The sequence below is a fragment of the Oncorhynchus mykiss genome, chromosome 23 (genome assembly GCF_057628025.1).
Source record: "Oncorhynchus mykiss isolate SJ-2025 chromosome 23, ASM5762802v1, whole genome shotgun sequence".
NCBI classification, from domain to species: Eukaryota; Metazoa; Chordata; class Actinopteri; order Salmoniformes; family Salmonidae; genus Oncorhynchus; species Oncorhynchus mykiss.
In genome coordinates, this window is record NC_143044.1 from 7,611,289 (window position 1) to 7,628,218 (window position 16,930).

At 43.4% G+C, this 16,930-nt stretch overlaps 1 protein-coding gene across 8 annotated transcripts in view; it reads right to left on the minus strand.

Moving 5' to 3' along the window:
* Positions 1-16,930, minus strand: part of LOC110502348 (E3 ubiquitin-protein ligase UBR2) — a 42,545-nt gene that overhangs the window by 23,247 nt on the left and 2,368 nt on the right. For all 8 annotated transcript variants that reach the window (XM_036959853.2, XM_036959852.2, XM_090216680.1 and 5 more), the window contains exons 2-4: positions 4,330-4,589; positions 3,814-3,892; positions 3,090-3,200 (exon numbers count right to left, since the gene is read on the minus strand). In XM_036959853.2, the coding sequence (XP_036815748.2) occupies positions 3,090-3,200; positions 3,814-3,892; positions 4,330-4,589 (450 nt within the window). The remainder of the gene's footprint in view (positions 1-3,089; positions 3,201-3,813; positions 3,893-4,329; positions 4,590-16,930) is intronic.

Below are 16,930 nucleotides of genomic sequence, written 5' to 3' on the forward strand. Positions count from 1 at the left end.
TGCAAATGTATTACTAATTTTTAAAAACAGAAATATCAAATGTACATAAGTACTCAGACCTTTTACACAGTACTTTGTTGAACCACATTCGGCACTGATTACAGCCTCGGGTATGATGCTACAAGCTAGACACCTGTATTTGTGGAGTTTCTCCCATTCCTCTCTGCAGATCCTCTCAAGCTCTGTCAGGTTGGAAGGGGAGTGTTACTGCACAGCCATTTTCAGTCTGGCTCTGAATGGGCCACTGAAGGACATTCAGAGACTTGTCTCGAAGCCACTCCTGCATTGTCTTGATGTGTGCTTATGGTCATTGTCCTGTTGGAAGGTGAACCTTCTTTCCCAGTCTGAGGTCCTGAGCGCTCTGGAACAGGTTTTCGTCAAGTTTCCCTCTGTACTCTGCGCCGTTTATCTTTTCCTCGATGCTGACTAGTCTCCCAGTCCCTGCTGCTGAAAAACATCCCCACAGAATGATGCTGCCACCTCCATGCTTCACCGTAGGGATGGTACCAGGTTTCTTCCAGATGTCATGCTTGGCATTCAGGCCAAAGACTTCAATCTTGGTTTCATCAGACCAGAGAATCTTGTTTCTCATGGTCTGAGGTTCTTTAGGTGCCTTTTGGCAACCTCCAAGCAGGCTGGCATGTGCCTTTTACTGAGCGGTGGCTTCCATCTGGCCACTCTACCATAAAGGCCTGATTGGTAGAGTGCTGCAGAGATGGTTGTCCTTCTGGGAGGTTCTCCCATCTCCACAGAGGAACTCTAGAGATCAGTCAGAACATCCATTGGAGTCTTGGTGATTCCAAACTTCTTCATTTAAGAATGATGGAGGCCACGGTGTTCTTGGGGACCTTCAATACAATTTTGGTACCGTTTCGTAGGCTCTGTCGACATAATCCTGTCTCGGAGCTCTAGGGACATTTCCCTCAACCTCATGGCTTGGTATTTGCTCTGACGTGCACTGTCAACTGTGGGACCTTATATAGACAGATGTGTGCCTTTCCAAATCATGTCCAATCAATTTAATTTACCACAGGTGGACCCCAATCAAGTTGTAGAAACATCAAGTATGATCAATGGAAACAGGATGCACCAGAGCTCAATTTCAGGTGTCACAGCAAAGGGTCTGAATACTTATGTAAATAAATGTTGTTTTTTTTCTTTTTTCTAATACATTTGCTAAAATGTCTAAAAAAACGTTTTTGCTTTGCCATTACGGGGTATTGTGTGTACAGTCGTGGCAAAAAGTTGAGAATGACACAAATATTAATTTCCACAAAGTTTGCAGCCTCAGTGTCTTTAGATATTTTTGTCAGATGTTACTGTGGAATACAGAAATATAATTACAAGCATTTCATAAGTGTCAAAAGCTGTTATTGACAATTACATAAAGTTGATGCAATGAGTCAATATTTGCAGTGTTGACCCTTCTTTTTCAAGACCTCTGCAATCCGCCCTGGCATGCTGTCAATTAACTTCTGGGCCACATCCTGACTGATGGCAGCCCATTCTTGCATAATCAATGCTTGGAGTTCGTCAGAATTTGTGGGTTTTGTTTGTCCACCCGCCTCTTGAGGATTGACCACAAGTTCTCATTGGGATTAAGGTCTGGGGAGTTTCCTGGCCATGGACCCAAAATATCAATGTTTTGTTCCCGAGCCACTTGGTTATCACTTTTGTCTTATGGCAAGGTGCTCCATCATGCTGGAAAAGGCACTGTTCGTCACCAAACTGTTCCTGGATAGTTGGGAGAAGTTGCTCTCGGAGGATGTGTTGGTACCATTCTTTATTCATGGCTGTGTTCTTAGGCAACATTGTGAGTGAGCCCACTCCCTTGACTGAGAAGCAACCCCACACATGAAATGGTCTCAGGATGCTTTACTGTTGGCATGACACAGGACTGATGGTAGCGCTCACCTTGTCTTCTCCGGACAAGATTTTTTCCAGATGCCCCAAACAATCGGAAAGGGGATTCATCAGAGAAAATGACTTTACCCCAGTCCTCAGCAGTTCAATCCCTGTACCTTTTGCAGAATATCAGTCTGTCCCTGATGTTTTTCCTGGAGAGAAGTGGCTTCTTTGCTGCACTTCTTGACACCAGGCCATCCTCAAAGTCTTTGTCTCACTGTGTGTGCAGATGCACTCACACCTGCCTGCTGCCATTCCTCAGCAAGCTCTGTACTGGTGGTGCCCCGATCCCACAGCTGAATCAACTTCAGGAGACAGTCCAGCAAGCGCCAGGACCTTCTTGGGCGCCCTGAAGCCTTCTTCACAACAATTGAACTGCTCTCCTTGGAGTTATTGATGATCCGATAAAATGGTTGATTTCGGTGCAATCTTACTGGCAGCAATATCCTTGCCTGTGAAGCCCTTTTTGTGCAAAGCATTGATGACGGCACGTGTTTCCGTACAGATAACCATGGTTGACAGAGCAAGAACAATGATTCCAAGCACCACCCTCCTTTTGAAGCTTCCAGTCTGTTATTCAAACTCAATCAGCATGACAGAGTGAGCTCCAGCCTTGTCCTCGTCAACACTCACACCTGTGTTAACGAGAGAATCACTGACATGATGTCAGCTGGTCCTTTTGTGGCTGGGCTGAAATGCAGTGGAAATGTTTTTTTAGGGATTCAGCTCCTTTGCATGGCAAAGAGGGACTTTGCAATTAATTGCAATTCATCTGATCACTCTTGACAATTCTGGAATATATGCAAATTGCCATCAAACAAATTGAGGCAGCAGACTTTGTGAAAATTAATATTTGTGTCATTCTCAAAACTTTTGGCCACGACTGTAGATTGTCCTCACGGGGTATTGTGTGTAAACAGCCTTATTCTAAAATCCATTTTAGAATAAGGCTGTAACATAACAACATGTAGAAAAAGTCAAGGGGTCTAAATACTTTCCAAATGCACTGCAACTATGGGAGTGTCGAACTCAAACAATGATTCAATCAAATGAAATTTTAGAGTGCCAATTCGCAATCTCTAACAACTTGTAACGTAATAACATGTGTAAGAGCAACAGCAGTGAATGAACTGTGTATAGTTATTGGATGTCAATGAGACGCAATATAGCTAAGAGATGCTCACCTCCTGACAGGAGTCACTGATGTTGGGCTCGTGTTTCTGACAGTAAGGGCCCTTCTTCCATGCCTCTGTGTCTCCACAGTCACAGAAACCCCCTCCCCCAGAGGTCGTCATCTGGAGGGCAGACAAGAGATGTGAGGCAAGACAACACTTGTGTACACACACACGGTAGACAGAGAAGCTGATGGATCATTTACATTTGGAAGACGACAACAACTAGAATCTTCTACATAACCTGTAACAGACATATGTACATCTGATTGCCCGGAACTAGAATGTTCTACAATGCTCTAGAACAAACACAAGTGGAGTAAGATAAGACCAGAATGCATGAGTCAGCACTCCGGGTCAAATTTGCCATGGATCCATTCACGCTATCCCCAATCCTAACCTTAAATCGTTAATAGGACTGCAACTACATATCTGACCCTGTATCAGTGCTTAGGGGCAACTTGTACCTACTCCTGGATGAACAGAGCTGAGGAGCCTAGGTGCACCCATCCTGAGGACCACATGGCAGCAGTGGCCAGCCCCAAATGGGATTAGCCTTCCTGATCCTCAGCCTGGATTCAGAGCAGCAACTGAGTGACCCGTCTCATGCCAATCACACACTCACTTAACCATTCTGCGACAGCACCTCTACAGAAACCTAGCCATTGTTTAGGCTGCTGGTCAGCCTCTACTGAACCATTGAGTGCGTGGTAGAGGTTGTCGTCGTCGTTCTTACCCTGTAGCGATGCTCTTTATGCACACTGCCCAGGAAACACTGCATACACAGCACACAGGTGGGGTCTGCAGCACATTCCCTGCAGGAGAGATTGACGGTGAGTGAGGCAGGAGGGACAGCCAACAGTGTCAAACATCGTCCTCCAATGTTCAACCAGGTCATGTCTAGATCCCATATTAACATGACCCAGTGAACATGTCACAAGAAAAATTTAAAACAGCAATAATCATAAAACGGATGTACAATTAGGCTATACAAGTACAATAAGCATGGGTATGAGTCCCAATGGTTTTCCATTGAACACACACCTGAGTGTATGGAATTGGCTAGTATTAGCAAGCTGCTCCTGTAAACGGAAATGACCATGACTTTATCCAGACAGTACCGCTTACCAGGAAGCTTACGGTTTGACCTCAGACTTAACACAGGGCTAACCTGACCCAATTCACAGGAAAGGACAGCTAGTATGTGCACGCGTGTCTCCGTCTGTTTGAACGACACCTTAACTACCCCCACCTGCACGAGTAGGTGGGCTCTCCCACTTTGAAGACGTGTCCGCAGAGCTGTGAGGGCTGGTTGTTCTGCTCCAGCTTGGCCAGGCCCGTGGAGGGGTCCTCCCCACACAGGTACCACTCCAGAGGGGCCTGCAGCAGCATCTGGGCCAGCAAGTCCTCACTCTGGGGGTTCAGGTTGGGCCCCAGGCAGTAGATCTTTGGGACATAGCGGGCCAGGTGATGGTACACCTCCTTGTACAGATCAGTCACTTGGAGCCATTTCTGTGTAGAGGGGGGGCAACAGTGAGACCATGAATATTATAACAAACCAGTTTAGACATGTGGGCATGTAGCAACACACTCAAAGTTCAACTTGTATGAATATGACCAAGTTACAATGCCTTCAGAAAGTATTCACACTTTTTGTTGGGGCGACAGGGTAGCCTAGTGGTTAGAGCGTTGGACTAGTAACCGAAAGGTTGCAAGTTCAAATCCCTGAGCTGACAAGGTACAAATCTGTCGTTCTGCCCCTGAACAGGCAGTTAACCCACTGTTCCTAGGCCGTCATTGAAAATAATAATTTTTTCTTAACTGACTTGCCTAGTTAGATAAAGGTAAAATTTAAAAAGTTACGTGCCCGAATTTAAAATAGAATTTTAAAAAATGTTTTAACTCAAAAGTAGAATTGTGTTTTTCTAAATTTCTTAAGTCAAGTATTCAACACCTTAGTTATGGTAAGCTGTGCAAAGCAATTCACTTTCTGTCCCTAATACAAATGTTTGGGGCAAATCCAATACAACTCATTATGGAGTACCACTCTCCACATTTTCAAGCAAAGTGGTGGTGGCTGCAGCATGTTATGATTGTAATTGTTAAGGACTGGAGCTTCAGGATAAAAAGTAAATGGAATGGAGCTAAACACAGGCAACATCCTATAGGAAAAGCTGGGTCAGTCTGCCTTCCAACAGACACTGGGAGTTGAATTAACTTTTTAGAAGGACAATAACCTGACACACAAGGCCAAATATACAATGGAGTTGCTTACCAAGAAGACAAAGGTTCCTGAGTGGTCGAGATCATTTATTTAAATCTACTTGAAAATCTATGAGACAGGAGCGTGCCAAAATGTGAATCTGTAATTGTGAGTGAGCATAGGCTTTATTGGGTAAAACTGCAATGTGTTTTTAGGACACTGAATTTACAGTTAGAAGAACACATGGCTACCAGCAGTGGGTATTATAGACTTCGAGACAGTGACCAAAATACCCTTAGACTTGGCAGTGCAACACTCATTATTAATTGGTCACTAGGATGGCAGTAAAAAAAATTTGGGGGCTGGTAACATTTGTTTAGTCAGAGAGGAAGACGCAAAGTGAAAGGGTCCACTCCGGTCAATCTGTCCAGTAATGTTTATTATAGAAAAATGTAGCCGGCTACATTTCCTAATGTTTTGTTTATAATTAATCTTGCATTTACTGGAGAAAAGTAGGCTTGACTGAAAAAAGTACCAGAGAAACGTAGCTGATGGGATGCCGGTTTGTGAATTCTCAGAGTGGAGAAGTGCAACTGAAGCACAAAATTAGTCTGATGCCGAGCAGAAATTAAACTAAGAAGCATTTTAGATCAGCGTTTAAAGACATTTCTAATGCGTAATCTTTTCTTTTTTTTATTGTGTGAAATGCAACCCGACACCATCTTGTCATAATATAAAGTACCTCAATTACAGTCAATGAACTAAGTAGACCAGACCTAGCTGCTGTATGGGAGAGCCATCCCCTTAAGCAGACCGGAACTGACCTTTTTCTATGGAAAACAGCCTGAGTGAACTTTACATTTATCCACCATCTTTGGTACCTAAGTGGACCTGCCTGGTGTGTTCCTTGTTCTTCATGATGCTCTCTGCGCTTTTGACGGATCTCTGAGACTATCACAGTGCAGGTGCATTTATACGGAGACTTGATTACACACAGGTGGATTGTATTTATCATCATTAGTCATTTAGGTCAACATTGGATCATTCAGAGATCCTCACTGAACTTCTGGAGAGAGTTTGCTGCACTGAAAGTAAAGGGGCTGAATAATTTTGCACGCCCAATTTTTCAGTTTTTGATTTGTTAAAAAAGTTTGAAATATCCAATAAATGTCGTTCCACTTCATGATTGTGTCCCACTTGTTGTTGATTCTTCACAAAAAAATACAGTTTTATATATTTATGTTTGAAGCATGAAATGTGGCAAAAGGTCGCAAAGTTCAAGGGGGGCGAATACTTTCGCAAGGCACTGTACTTTTTCGAAACTAGAACGTAACTAGGTTGGAGTCATTACTAAAGTTGTGGGTATTTTCAGCACTTCGGTCAAATATGTCTTGCATCTACTGATTGAAAAAGGACCAAGTCTATCAGCACAGCTGATGTCCCCTTACATAGCGCGAGAGCACCTTGCCTGCTCCACTTACTCATTGCTAGAATTAGCCTGTCCTGGAGAACCATTGCACTCATTGGGCTGCATCAATTTCAACACCATAGTGCCCTTAAAGCTCATCACTAAGCTAAGGACCCTGGGACTAAAACACCTCACTCTGCAACTGGATCCTGCACTTCCTGACAGGCCGAACCCAGGTGGTAAGGGTAGGTAACACATCAGCCACGCTGATCCTCAACACGGAGGCCTTCAGGGGTGTGTGCTCAGTCCCCTCCAGTACTCCCTGTTCCCCCATGACTGCATGGCCAGGCACGACTCCAACACCATCATTAAGTTTGCCGATGACACAACAGCGGTAGGCCTGATCACCGACAACGATGAGACAGCCTATAGGGAGGTCAGAGACCTGGCCGTGTGGTGCCAGGACAACAACCTCTCCCTCAACGTGATCAAGACAAAGGTGATGATTTTGGACAACAGGAAAAGGAGGACCGAGCACACCACCATTCCCATCGGCGGGGCTGCAGTGGAGCAGATTGAGAGCTTCAAGTTCCTTGGTGGACACATCACCAACAAACTATCATGGTCTAAACACATCAAGACAGTTGTGAAGAGGGCACGACAAAGCCTATGCCCCCTGGGAATGGGTCCTCAGAACCTCAAAAGGTTCTACAGCTGCACCATTGACTGGTTGTATCACTGCCTGGTATGGCAACTGCTCTGCCTCCGACCGCAAGGCACTACAGAGGGTAATGCGTACTGCCCAGTACATCACTGGTGCCAAGCTTCCTGCCATCCAGGACCTCTATACCAGGCAGTGACAGAGGAAGGCCCTAAAAATTGTCAGACTCCAGCCACCCCAATCATAGACTGTTCTTTCTGCTACCGCATGGGCAAGCGGTACCGGAGTCTAGGTTCAAAAATGCTTCTTAACAGCTTCTACCTCCAAGCCATAAGACTTCTGAACAGCTACTCAGACTATTTGCATTGTCCCCCCCCCCCTCTTTTACACTGCTGCTACTCTTTATATCTATGGATAGTCACTAACTCTACCTACATGTACAGTTGAAGTTGGAAGTTTACATACACTTAGGTTGGAGTCATTAAAACTCATTTTTCAACCACTCAACAAATTTCTTGTTAACAAACTATAGTTTTGGCAAGTCGGTTAGGACATCTACTTTGTGTATGACACAAGTAATTTTTCTAACAATTGTTTACAGACAGATTATTTCACTGTCACAATTCCAGTGGGTCAGAAGTTGACATAGACTAAGTTAACTGTGCCTTTAAACAGCGTGGAAAATTCCCGAAAATGATGTCATGGTTTTAGAAGCTTCTGATAGGCTAATTGAAATAATGAGTCAATTGGAGGTGTACCTGTGGATGTATTTCAAAAGTTACCTTCAAACTCAGTGCCTCTTTGCTTGACATCATGGGATAATCTAAAGAAATCAGCCAAGACACCAGAATTTTTTTTTTGTAGACCTCCACAAGTCTGGTTCATCCTTGGGAGCCATTTCCAAACGCCTGAAGATACCATGTTCATACAGTGCCTTGCGAAAGTATTCGGCCCCCTTGAACTTTGCGACCTTTTGCCACATTTCAGGCTTCAAACATAAAGATATAAAACTGTATTTTTTTGTGAAGAATCAACAACAAGTGGGACACAATCATGAAGTGGAACGACATTTATTGGATATTTCAAACTTTTTTAACAAATCAAAAAATGAAAAATTGTGCGTGCAAAATTATTCAGCCCCCTTAAGTTAATACTTTGTAGCGCCACCTTTTGCTGCGATTACAGCTGTAAGTCGCTTGGGGTATGTCTATCAGTTTTGCACATTGAGAGACTGACATTTTTTCCCATTCCTCCTTGCAAAACAGCTCGAGCTCAGTGAGGTTGGATGGAGAGCATTTGTGAACAGCAGTTTTCAGTTCTTTCCACAGATTCTCGATTGGATTCAGGTCTGGACTTTGACTTGGCCATTCTAACACCTGGATATGTTTATTTTTGAACCATTCCATTGTAGATTTTGCTTTATGTTTTGGATCATTGTCTTGTTGGAAGACAAATCTCCGTCCCAGTCTCAGGTCTTTTGCAGACTCCATCAGGTTTTCTTCCAGAATGGTCCTGTATTTGGCTCCATCAATCTTCCCATCAATTTTAACCATCTTCCCTGTCCCTGCTGAAGAAAAGCAGGCCCAAACCATGATGCTGCCACCACCATGTTTGACAGTGGGGATGGTGTGTTCAGCTGTGTTGCTTTTACGCCAAACATAACGTTTTGCATTGTTGCCAAGAAGTTCAATTTTGGTTTCATCTGACCAGAGCACCTTCTTCCACATGTTTGGTGTGTCTCCCAGGTGGCTTGTGGCAAACTTTAAACGACACTTTTTATGGATATCTTTAAGAAATGGCTTTCTTCTTGCCACTCTTCCATAAAGGTCAGATTTGTGCAATATATGACTGATTGTTGTCCTATGGACAGAGTCTCCCACCTCAGCTGTAGATCTCTGCAGTTCATCCAGAGTGATCATGGGCCTCTTGGCTGCATCTCTGATCAGTCTTCTCCTTGTATGAGCTGAAAGTTTAGAGGGACGGCCAGGTCTTGGTAGATTTGCAGTGGTCTGATACTCCTTCCATTTCAATATTATCGCTTGCACAGTGCTCCTTGGGATGTTTAAAGCTTGGGAAATCTTTTTGTATCCAAATCCAGCTTTAAACTTCTTCACAACAGTATCTCGGACCTGCCTGGTGTGTTCCTTGTTCTTCATGATGCTCTCTGCGCTTTTAACGGACCTCTGAGACTATCACAGTGCAGGTGCATTTATACGGTGACTTGATTACACACAGGTGGATTGTATTTATCATCATTAGTCATTTAGGTCAACATTGGATCATTCAGAGATCCTCACTGAACTTCTGGAGAGAGTTTGCTGCACTGAAAGTAAAGGGGCTGAATAATTTTGCACGCCCAATTTTTCAGTTTTTGATTTGTTAAAAAAGTTTGAAATATCCAATAAATGTCGTTCCACTTCATGATTGTGTCCCACTTGTTGTTGATTCTTCACAAAAAAAAAAATACAGGTTTATATCTTTATGTTTGAAGCCTGAAATGTGGCAAAAGGTCGCAAAGTTCACGGGGGGCGAATACTTTCGCAAGGCACTGTATGTACAAGCAATAGTACGCAAGTATAAACACCATGTGACTACGCAGCCATCATACTTTGATGTGAAAAGTGCAAATCAATTCCAGAACAACAGCAAAGGACCTTGAGAGGATGCTGGAGGAAACCAGTACAAAAGGTATCTATATCCACAGTAAAAACGAGTCCTATAGCAACATCACCTGAAAGGCCGCTCGGCAAGGAAGAAGCCACTGCTCCAAACCCGCCATAAAAAAGCCAGACTACGGTTTGCAACTGCACATGGGGACAAAGATCGTACTTCTTGGAGAAATGTCCTCTGGTCTGATGAATCAAAAATAGAACTGTTTGGCCATAATGACCATCATTATGTTTGGAGGAAAATGGGGGAGGCTTGCAAGCCGAAGAACAGCATCCCAACCGTGAAGCATGGGGGTGGCAGCATCATGTTGCGAGGGTGCTTTGCTGCAGGAGGGACTGGTGTACTTCACAAAATAGATGGCTTCATGAAGAAGGAAAATTATGTAGATATATTGAAGCAACATCTCAAGACATCAGTGAGGAAGTTAAAGCTTGGTCGTAAATGGGTCTTCCAAAAATTAACAATGACCCCAAGCATACATCCAAAGTTGTGGCAAAATGGCTCAAGGACAATATAGTCAAGGTAATGGAGTGGCCATCACAAAGCCCTGACCTCAATCCTATAGAAAATTTGTGGGCAGAACTGAAAAGGCGTGTGTGAGCAAGAAGACCTACAAAACCTGACTCAGTTACACCAGCTGTCAGGAGGAATGAGCCAAAATTCACACAACTTATTGTGAGAAGCTTGTGGAAGGCTACCTGAAACGTTTAACCATAGTTAAACCATTTAAAAGGCAATGCTACCAAATACTAATTGAGTGTATGTAAATTTCTGACCCACTGGGAATATGATGAAATAAAAAGGCTGAAATAAATAATTCTCTACTATTATTCTGACATTACAATTAGAAAATGAATTTAGTTTACGTACACCTTAGCCAAATACATTTAGACTTCCGACTTCAACTGTATATATAACCTTGACTAACTGGTGACCCCGCACATTGACTCTGTACCGGTACCCCCTGTATATAGCCTCGCTACTGTTAATTAAAGAACAGCAGTAAAATAAGTAAAAAATAACTTAACACATATTAAGGGCCTGTAAGTAAGCATGTCACTGTAAGGTTGTAGTCGGCGCATGTGAGAAATAAACATTTATTTTATTTAGTACTTTGTAGTGTTGTCACGATACCAACATTTTAGTAACGACACCAGGCCAAGTATCAAGGTAACCGAGGGGGGGGGGGTGGTACAATTCAGTAGCCTTGCATCCTGTTCACCCTGTCCCATGGACGCTTGTTCCCGTTTTCTAAACGTTATGCGCATGTCCTACGCAAAACACTATCACTGATATTCACAACACTTACCGAATTAACTTCACACCGTGTAATAGAAAACTGCTATATAATGGCTGATTTGCTCAAACTCACCAAAAAAAAGAAACGTCCCTTTTTCAGGACCCTGTCTTTCAAAGATAATTCATAAAAATCCAAATAACTTCACAGATCTTCATTGTAAAGGGTTTAAACACTGTTTCCCATGCTTGTTCAATGAACCATAAACAATTAATGAACATGCACCTGTGGAATGGTCATTAAGACACTTACAGATGGTAGGCAATTAAGGTCACAGTTATGAAAACTTAGGACACTAAAGAGGCCTTTCTACTGACTCTGAAAAGCTGTTCAGGGAAGCTAGAAACCATTATACACAGGCAGTTAGAAAAGCCAAGGCTAGCTTTTTCAAGCAGAAATTTGCTTCTTGCAACACTAACTCAAAAAAGTTCTGGGACACTGTAAAGTCCATGGAGAATAAGAACACCTCCTCCCAGCTGCCCACTGCACTGAAGATAGGAAACACTGCCACCACTGATAAATCCACCATAATTGAAAATTTCAATAAGCATTTTTCTACTGCTGGCCATGCTTTCCACCTGGCTACTCCTACCCCTGTCAACAGCACTGCACCCCCAACAGCAACTCGCCCAAGCCTTCCCCATTTCTCCTTCTCCCAAATCCATTCAACTGATGTTCTGAAAGAGCTGCAAAATCTGGACCCCTACAAATCAGCCGGGCTAGACAATCTGGACCCTTTCTTTCTAAAATTATCTGCCGAAATTGTTGCCACCCCTATTACTAGCCTGTTCAACCTCTCTTTCGTGTCGTCTGAGATTCCCAAAGATTGGAAAGCAGCTGCGGTCATCCCCCTCTTCAAAGGGGGGGACACTCTTGACCCAAACTGCTACAGACCTATATCTATCCTACCATGCCTTTCTAAGGTCTTCGAAAGCCAAGTCAACAAACAGATTACCGACCATTTTGAATCTCACCATACCTTCTCTGCTATGCAATCTGGTTTCAGAGCTGGTCATGGGTGCACCTCAGCCACGCTCAAGGTCCTAAACGATATCTTAACCGCCATCGATAAGAAACATTACTGTGCAGCCGTATTCATTGATCTGGCCAAGGCTTTCGACTCTGTCAATCACCACATCCTCATCGGCAGACTCAACAGCCTTGGTTTCTCAAATGATTGCCTCGCCTGGTTCACCAACTACTTCTCTGATAGAGTTCAGTGTGTCAAATCGGAGGGTCTGTTGTCCGGACCTCTGGCAGTCTCTATGGGGGTGCCACAGGGTTCAATTATTGGACCGACTCTCTTCTCTGTATACATCAATGAGGTCGCTCTTGCTGCTGGTAAGTCTCTGATCCACCTCTACGCAGACGACACCATTCTGTATACTTCCGGCCCTTCTTTGGACACTGTGTTAACAACCCTCCAGGCAAGCTTCAATGCCATACAACTCTCCTTCCGTGGCCTCCAATTGCTCTTAAATACAAGTAAAACTAAATGCATGCTCTTCAACCGATCGCTACCTGCACCTACCCGCCTGTCCAACATCACTACTGGACGGCTCTGACTTAGAATATGTGGACAACTACAAATACTTAGGTGTCTGGTTAGACTGTAAACTCTCCTTCCAGACCCATATCAAACATCTCCAATCCAAAGTTAAATCTAGAATTGGCTTCCTATTTCGCAACAAAGCATCCTTCACTCATGCTGCCAAACATACCCTTGTAAAACTGACCATCCTACCAATCCTCGACTTTGGCGATGTAATTTACAAAATAGCCTCCAATACCCTACTCAACAAATTGGATGCAGTCTATCACAGTGCAATCCGTTTTGTCACCAAAGCCCCATATACTACCCACCATTGCGACCTGTACGCTCTCGTTGGCTGGCCCTCGCTTCATAATCGTCGCCAAACCCACTGGCTCCATGTCATCTACAAGACCCTGCTAGGTAAAGTTCCCCCTTATCTCAGCTCGCTGGTCACCATAGCATCTCCCACCTGTAGCACACGCTCCAGCAGGTATATCTCTCTAGTCACCCCCAAAACCAATTCTTTCTTTGGCCGCCTCTCTTTCCAGTTCTCTGCTGCCAATGACTGGAACGAACTACAAAAATCTCTGAAACTGGAAACACTTATCTCCCTCACTAGCTTTAAGCACCAACTGTCAGAGCAGCTCACAGATTACTGCACCTGTACATAGCCCACCTATAATTTAGCCCTATCAACTACCTCTTTCCCAACTGTATTTAATTTATTTATTTATTTTGCTCCTTTGCACCCCATTATTTTTATTTATACTTTGCACATTCTTCCATTGCAAAACTACCATTCCAGTGTTTTACTTGCTATATTGTATTTACCTTGCCACCAAGGCCTTTTTTGCCTTTACCTCCCTTCTCACCTCATTTGCTCACATTGTATATAGACTTGTTTATACTTTATTATTGACTGTATGTTTGTTTTACTCCATGTGTAACTCTGTGTTGTTGTATCTGTCGAACTGCTTTGCTTTATCTTGGCCAGGTCGCAATTGTAAATGAGAACTTGTTCTCAACTTGCCTACCTGGTTAAATAAAGGTAAAATAAATAAATAAATAAATAACAAATAAAAAAAAGATGCCCAGGGTCCCTACTTATCTGCGTGAACATGCCTTAGGCATGCTGCAAGGAGGCATGAGGACTGCAGATGTGACCAGGGCAATAAATTGAAATGCCCGTACTGTGAGACGCCTAAGACAGCGCTACAGGGAGACAGGATGGACAGCTGATCGTCCTCGCAGTGGCAGACCACGTGTAACAGTGCTGGTAAAATGATGATTAAATGACTGAACAAATCATTTTAAATGGAACTGTAACTAAGTAAAACTTATAATCTGCTTTATTATATCTGATTAACAATATGAGTTCATAAGAAGGGATTGTGTGACACGGACAAGGAATAATTGAAGTTAATGAACACCATTCCAACTAGGAAGAAACTAATGGGTCGTTAACCTAGCGTTGAACCTACAGAAACTTAGCTCTGGGGATTTTAGATAAGACAGTGAGTGCATTCCTAGGTTCTGTTAATTAGAACGGTCAGCTCAGTGGTGATCGATAATGTTGAGGGGTCAAAAGTGACCTGGGAGTGTGTTAGTAAGTTAGAATGAACTTTTCACCTCACTTTGTCCCGGTCAAGAGGAGGGGATTCTGTTAAAGCCATGAAATGACGTGTATATAAACTGTTGCTCGTGGTTAAGTGTCAGCGCGCTCCGAGAATAAATTCTGTTACCTATTATTGAAAGACTGGTCTGCGTCTATTTTATGCAAACAAGAATCTTATAAATTCTCATAAAATAGATTAAGGGTTTATAATTGATGAAAGCACATTGGCATAATTAAATTACAGTAACAAACATGACCTGCACAGGATTGGTATATCCAAACATCACACATGCGGGACAGGTACAGGATGGCAACAACAACTGCCCGAGTTACACCAGGAACGCACAATCCCTCCATCAGTGCTCAGACTGTCCGCAATAGGCTTAGAGAGGCTGGACTGGAGGGCTTGTAGGCCTGTTGTAGTAAGACAGGTCCTCACCAGACATCACCGGCAACAACGTCGCCTATGGGCACAAACCGACCGTCGCTGGACCAGACAGGACTGGCATAGAGTGCTCTCCCTGACGAGTTGCGGTTTTGTCTCACCAGGGGTGATGGTCGGATTCGCTCATATCGTCGAAGCAATGAGCGTTACACCGAGGCCTGTATTCTGGAGCGGGATGGATTTTGAGGTGGAGGTTCGTCATGGTCTGGGGCGGTGTGTCACAGCATCATCGGACTGAGCTTGTTGTCATTGCAGGCAATCTCAACGCTGTGCATTACAGGGAAGACATCCTCCTCCCTCATGTGGTAACCTTCCTGCAGGCTCATCCTGACATGACACTCCAGCATGACAATGCCACCTGCCATAGTGCTCTGCAAGACAGAGAAAGAGTCCGGATCTCAATCACATTGAGCACGTCTGGGACCTGTTGGATTGGAGGGTAAGGGCTAGGGCCATTCCCTGCATAAATGTCCAGGAACTTGCAGGCCTTGGTGGAAGTGGGGTAACATCTCACAGCAAGAACTGGCAAATCTGGTGCAGTACTTAATGCAGCTGGTGGCCACACCGGATACCGACTGTTACTTTTGATTATGCCCCCCTTTGTTCATGGACACATTATTCAATTTATGTTAGTCACATGTCTGTGGAACTTTTTCAGTTTGTGTGTCAGTTGTTGAATCTTATTATATACAAATATTTACACATGTTAAGTTTGCTGAAAATAAACACAGCTGACAGTGAGAGGACAATTTTTTTTTTCTGAGTTTATTTGCAAAGGCCTAACTGTGACTTGTCTGGAGGAATAAACATGCATAATGATGGCATTTCATTGGGGGCAGTAAGGGGAAAATACTGCATGAAACCTTCTTCACTCTCTGTTAACACACGCACGGTCTCCCTCTCTCACACAAACACTGCTCCCAACTTTAAAAGCATTACATACCAAACATAATTTAAGGAGTACCAGAAAGAGTTGTGGCTTACTTTTGGCCTATTTGAATCCTACCTTTGAAGCACATCTCATGAGTAACAGGCCGCTTTCCTTTCTTCCTGTGCCAATCAAATTTGCCTAGACCTACTGTCACGTTAGCAGGTTGTTAGCTAATTAGGTAACATGACTGAACAACGTTTGTTAAGAAACCAATAATTAGCGACCTGGAATTTGTTTTAAAAAAACAGCCCGCGGCATGGTTTGTGTAATGTGTGCAAAATCATGTGTGAAAAATGTGTGCGAAATCGCTCCGGAACAAAAAAGGTAGCTCCGGTAATAAGGTCAGATTTTTAAAACCGTTTGGGCTAGAGAACCGCCATTCTTTGCTTTAAAGCTACAAGCATGCCTGTCATGGAGCTGCGCTCCATTTTCCTCTGTCACTCAAAAGCTGCATGAGAGATACAATGTTACCTCAACTAAATTGTGCCCCTGCACATTGATTCTGTACCGGTACCCCCTGTATATAGCCTCACTGCTGTTATTTTCCTGCTGCTCTTTAATTATTTTTCTTAAAACTGCGTTGTTGGTTAAGGGCTTCACTGTAAGGTGAAATTCACCTGTTGTATTCAGACCATGTGAAAAATACAATTTGATTTGACAGCAAACATGCAACCGCAAAGCCTACTCCGACTGGCCTGTGCTCTTGGTTATACCAGGCAATGAAATTATACATAGTATCAACTTTGCTCGCTCTGCTCCAATTTATAAAACAGAAGACTTATTAGGGTCTGTATCCCCAATTGCCATCAAAGCTAAATTATATATATATATTTTTAAACTGATGGAGGAATAGATGTGCAGGAGGAGCGAACGGAGAGAAGCAGGTGAGTGATGGCTGGAAGTGACAGCTGCCACACTTGAGATGCCATGAAAGTGGACATTGGTCTGGCGCATACAAGAGACTAGTTGCTGGGAAAATTAAACTGAATTTATAAACAAAACTGACTGGTTCTTTAGATCGGTAGGGCTGAAACATTTGGTAGTATCATTTGAAATGGTACTTTGGTATTCAAATGTTGGCATCATAAT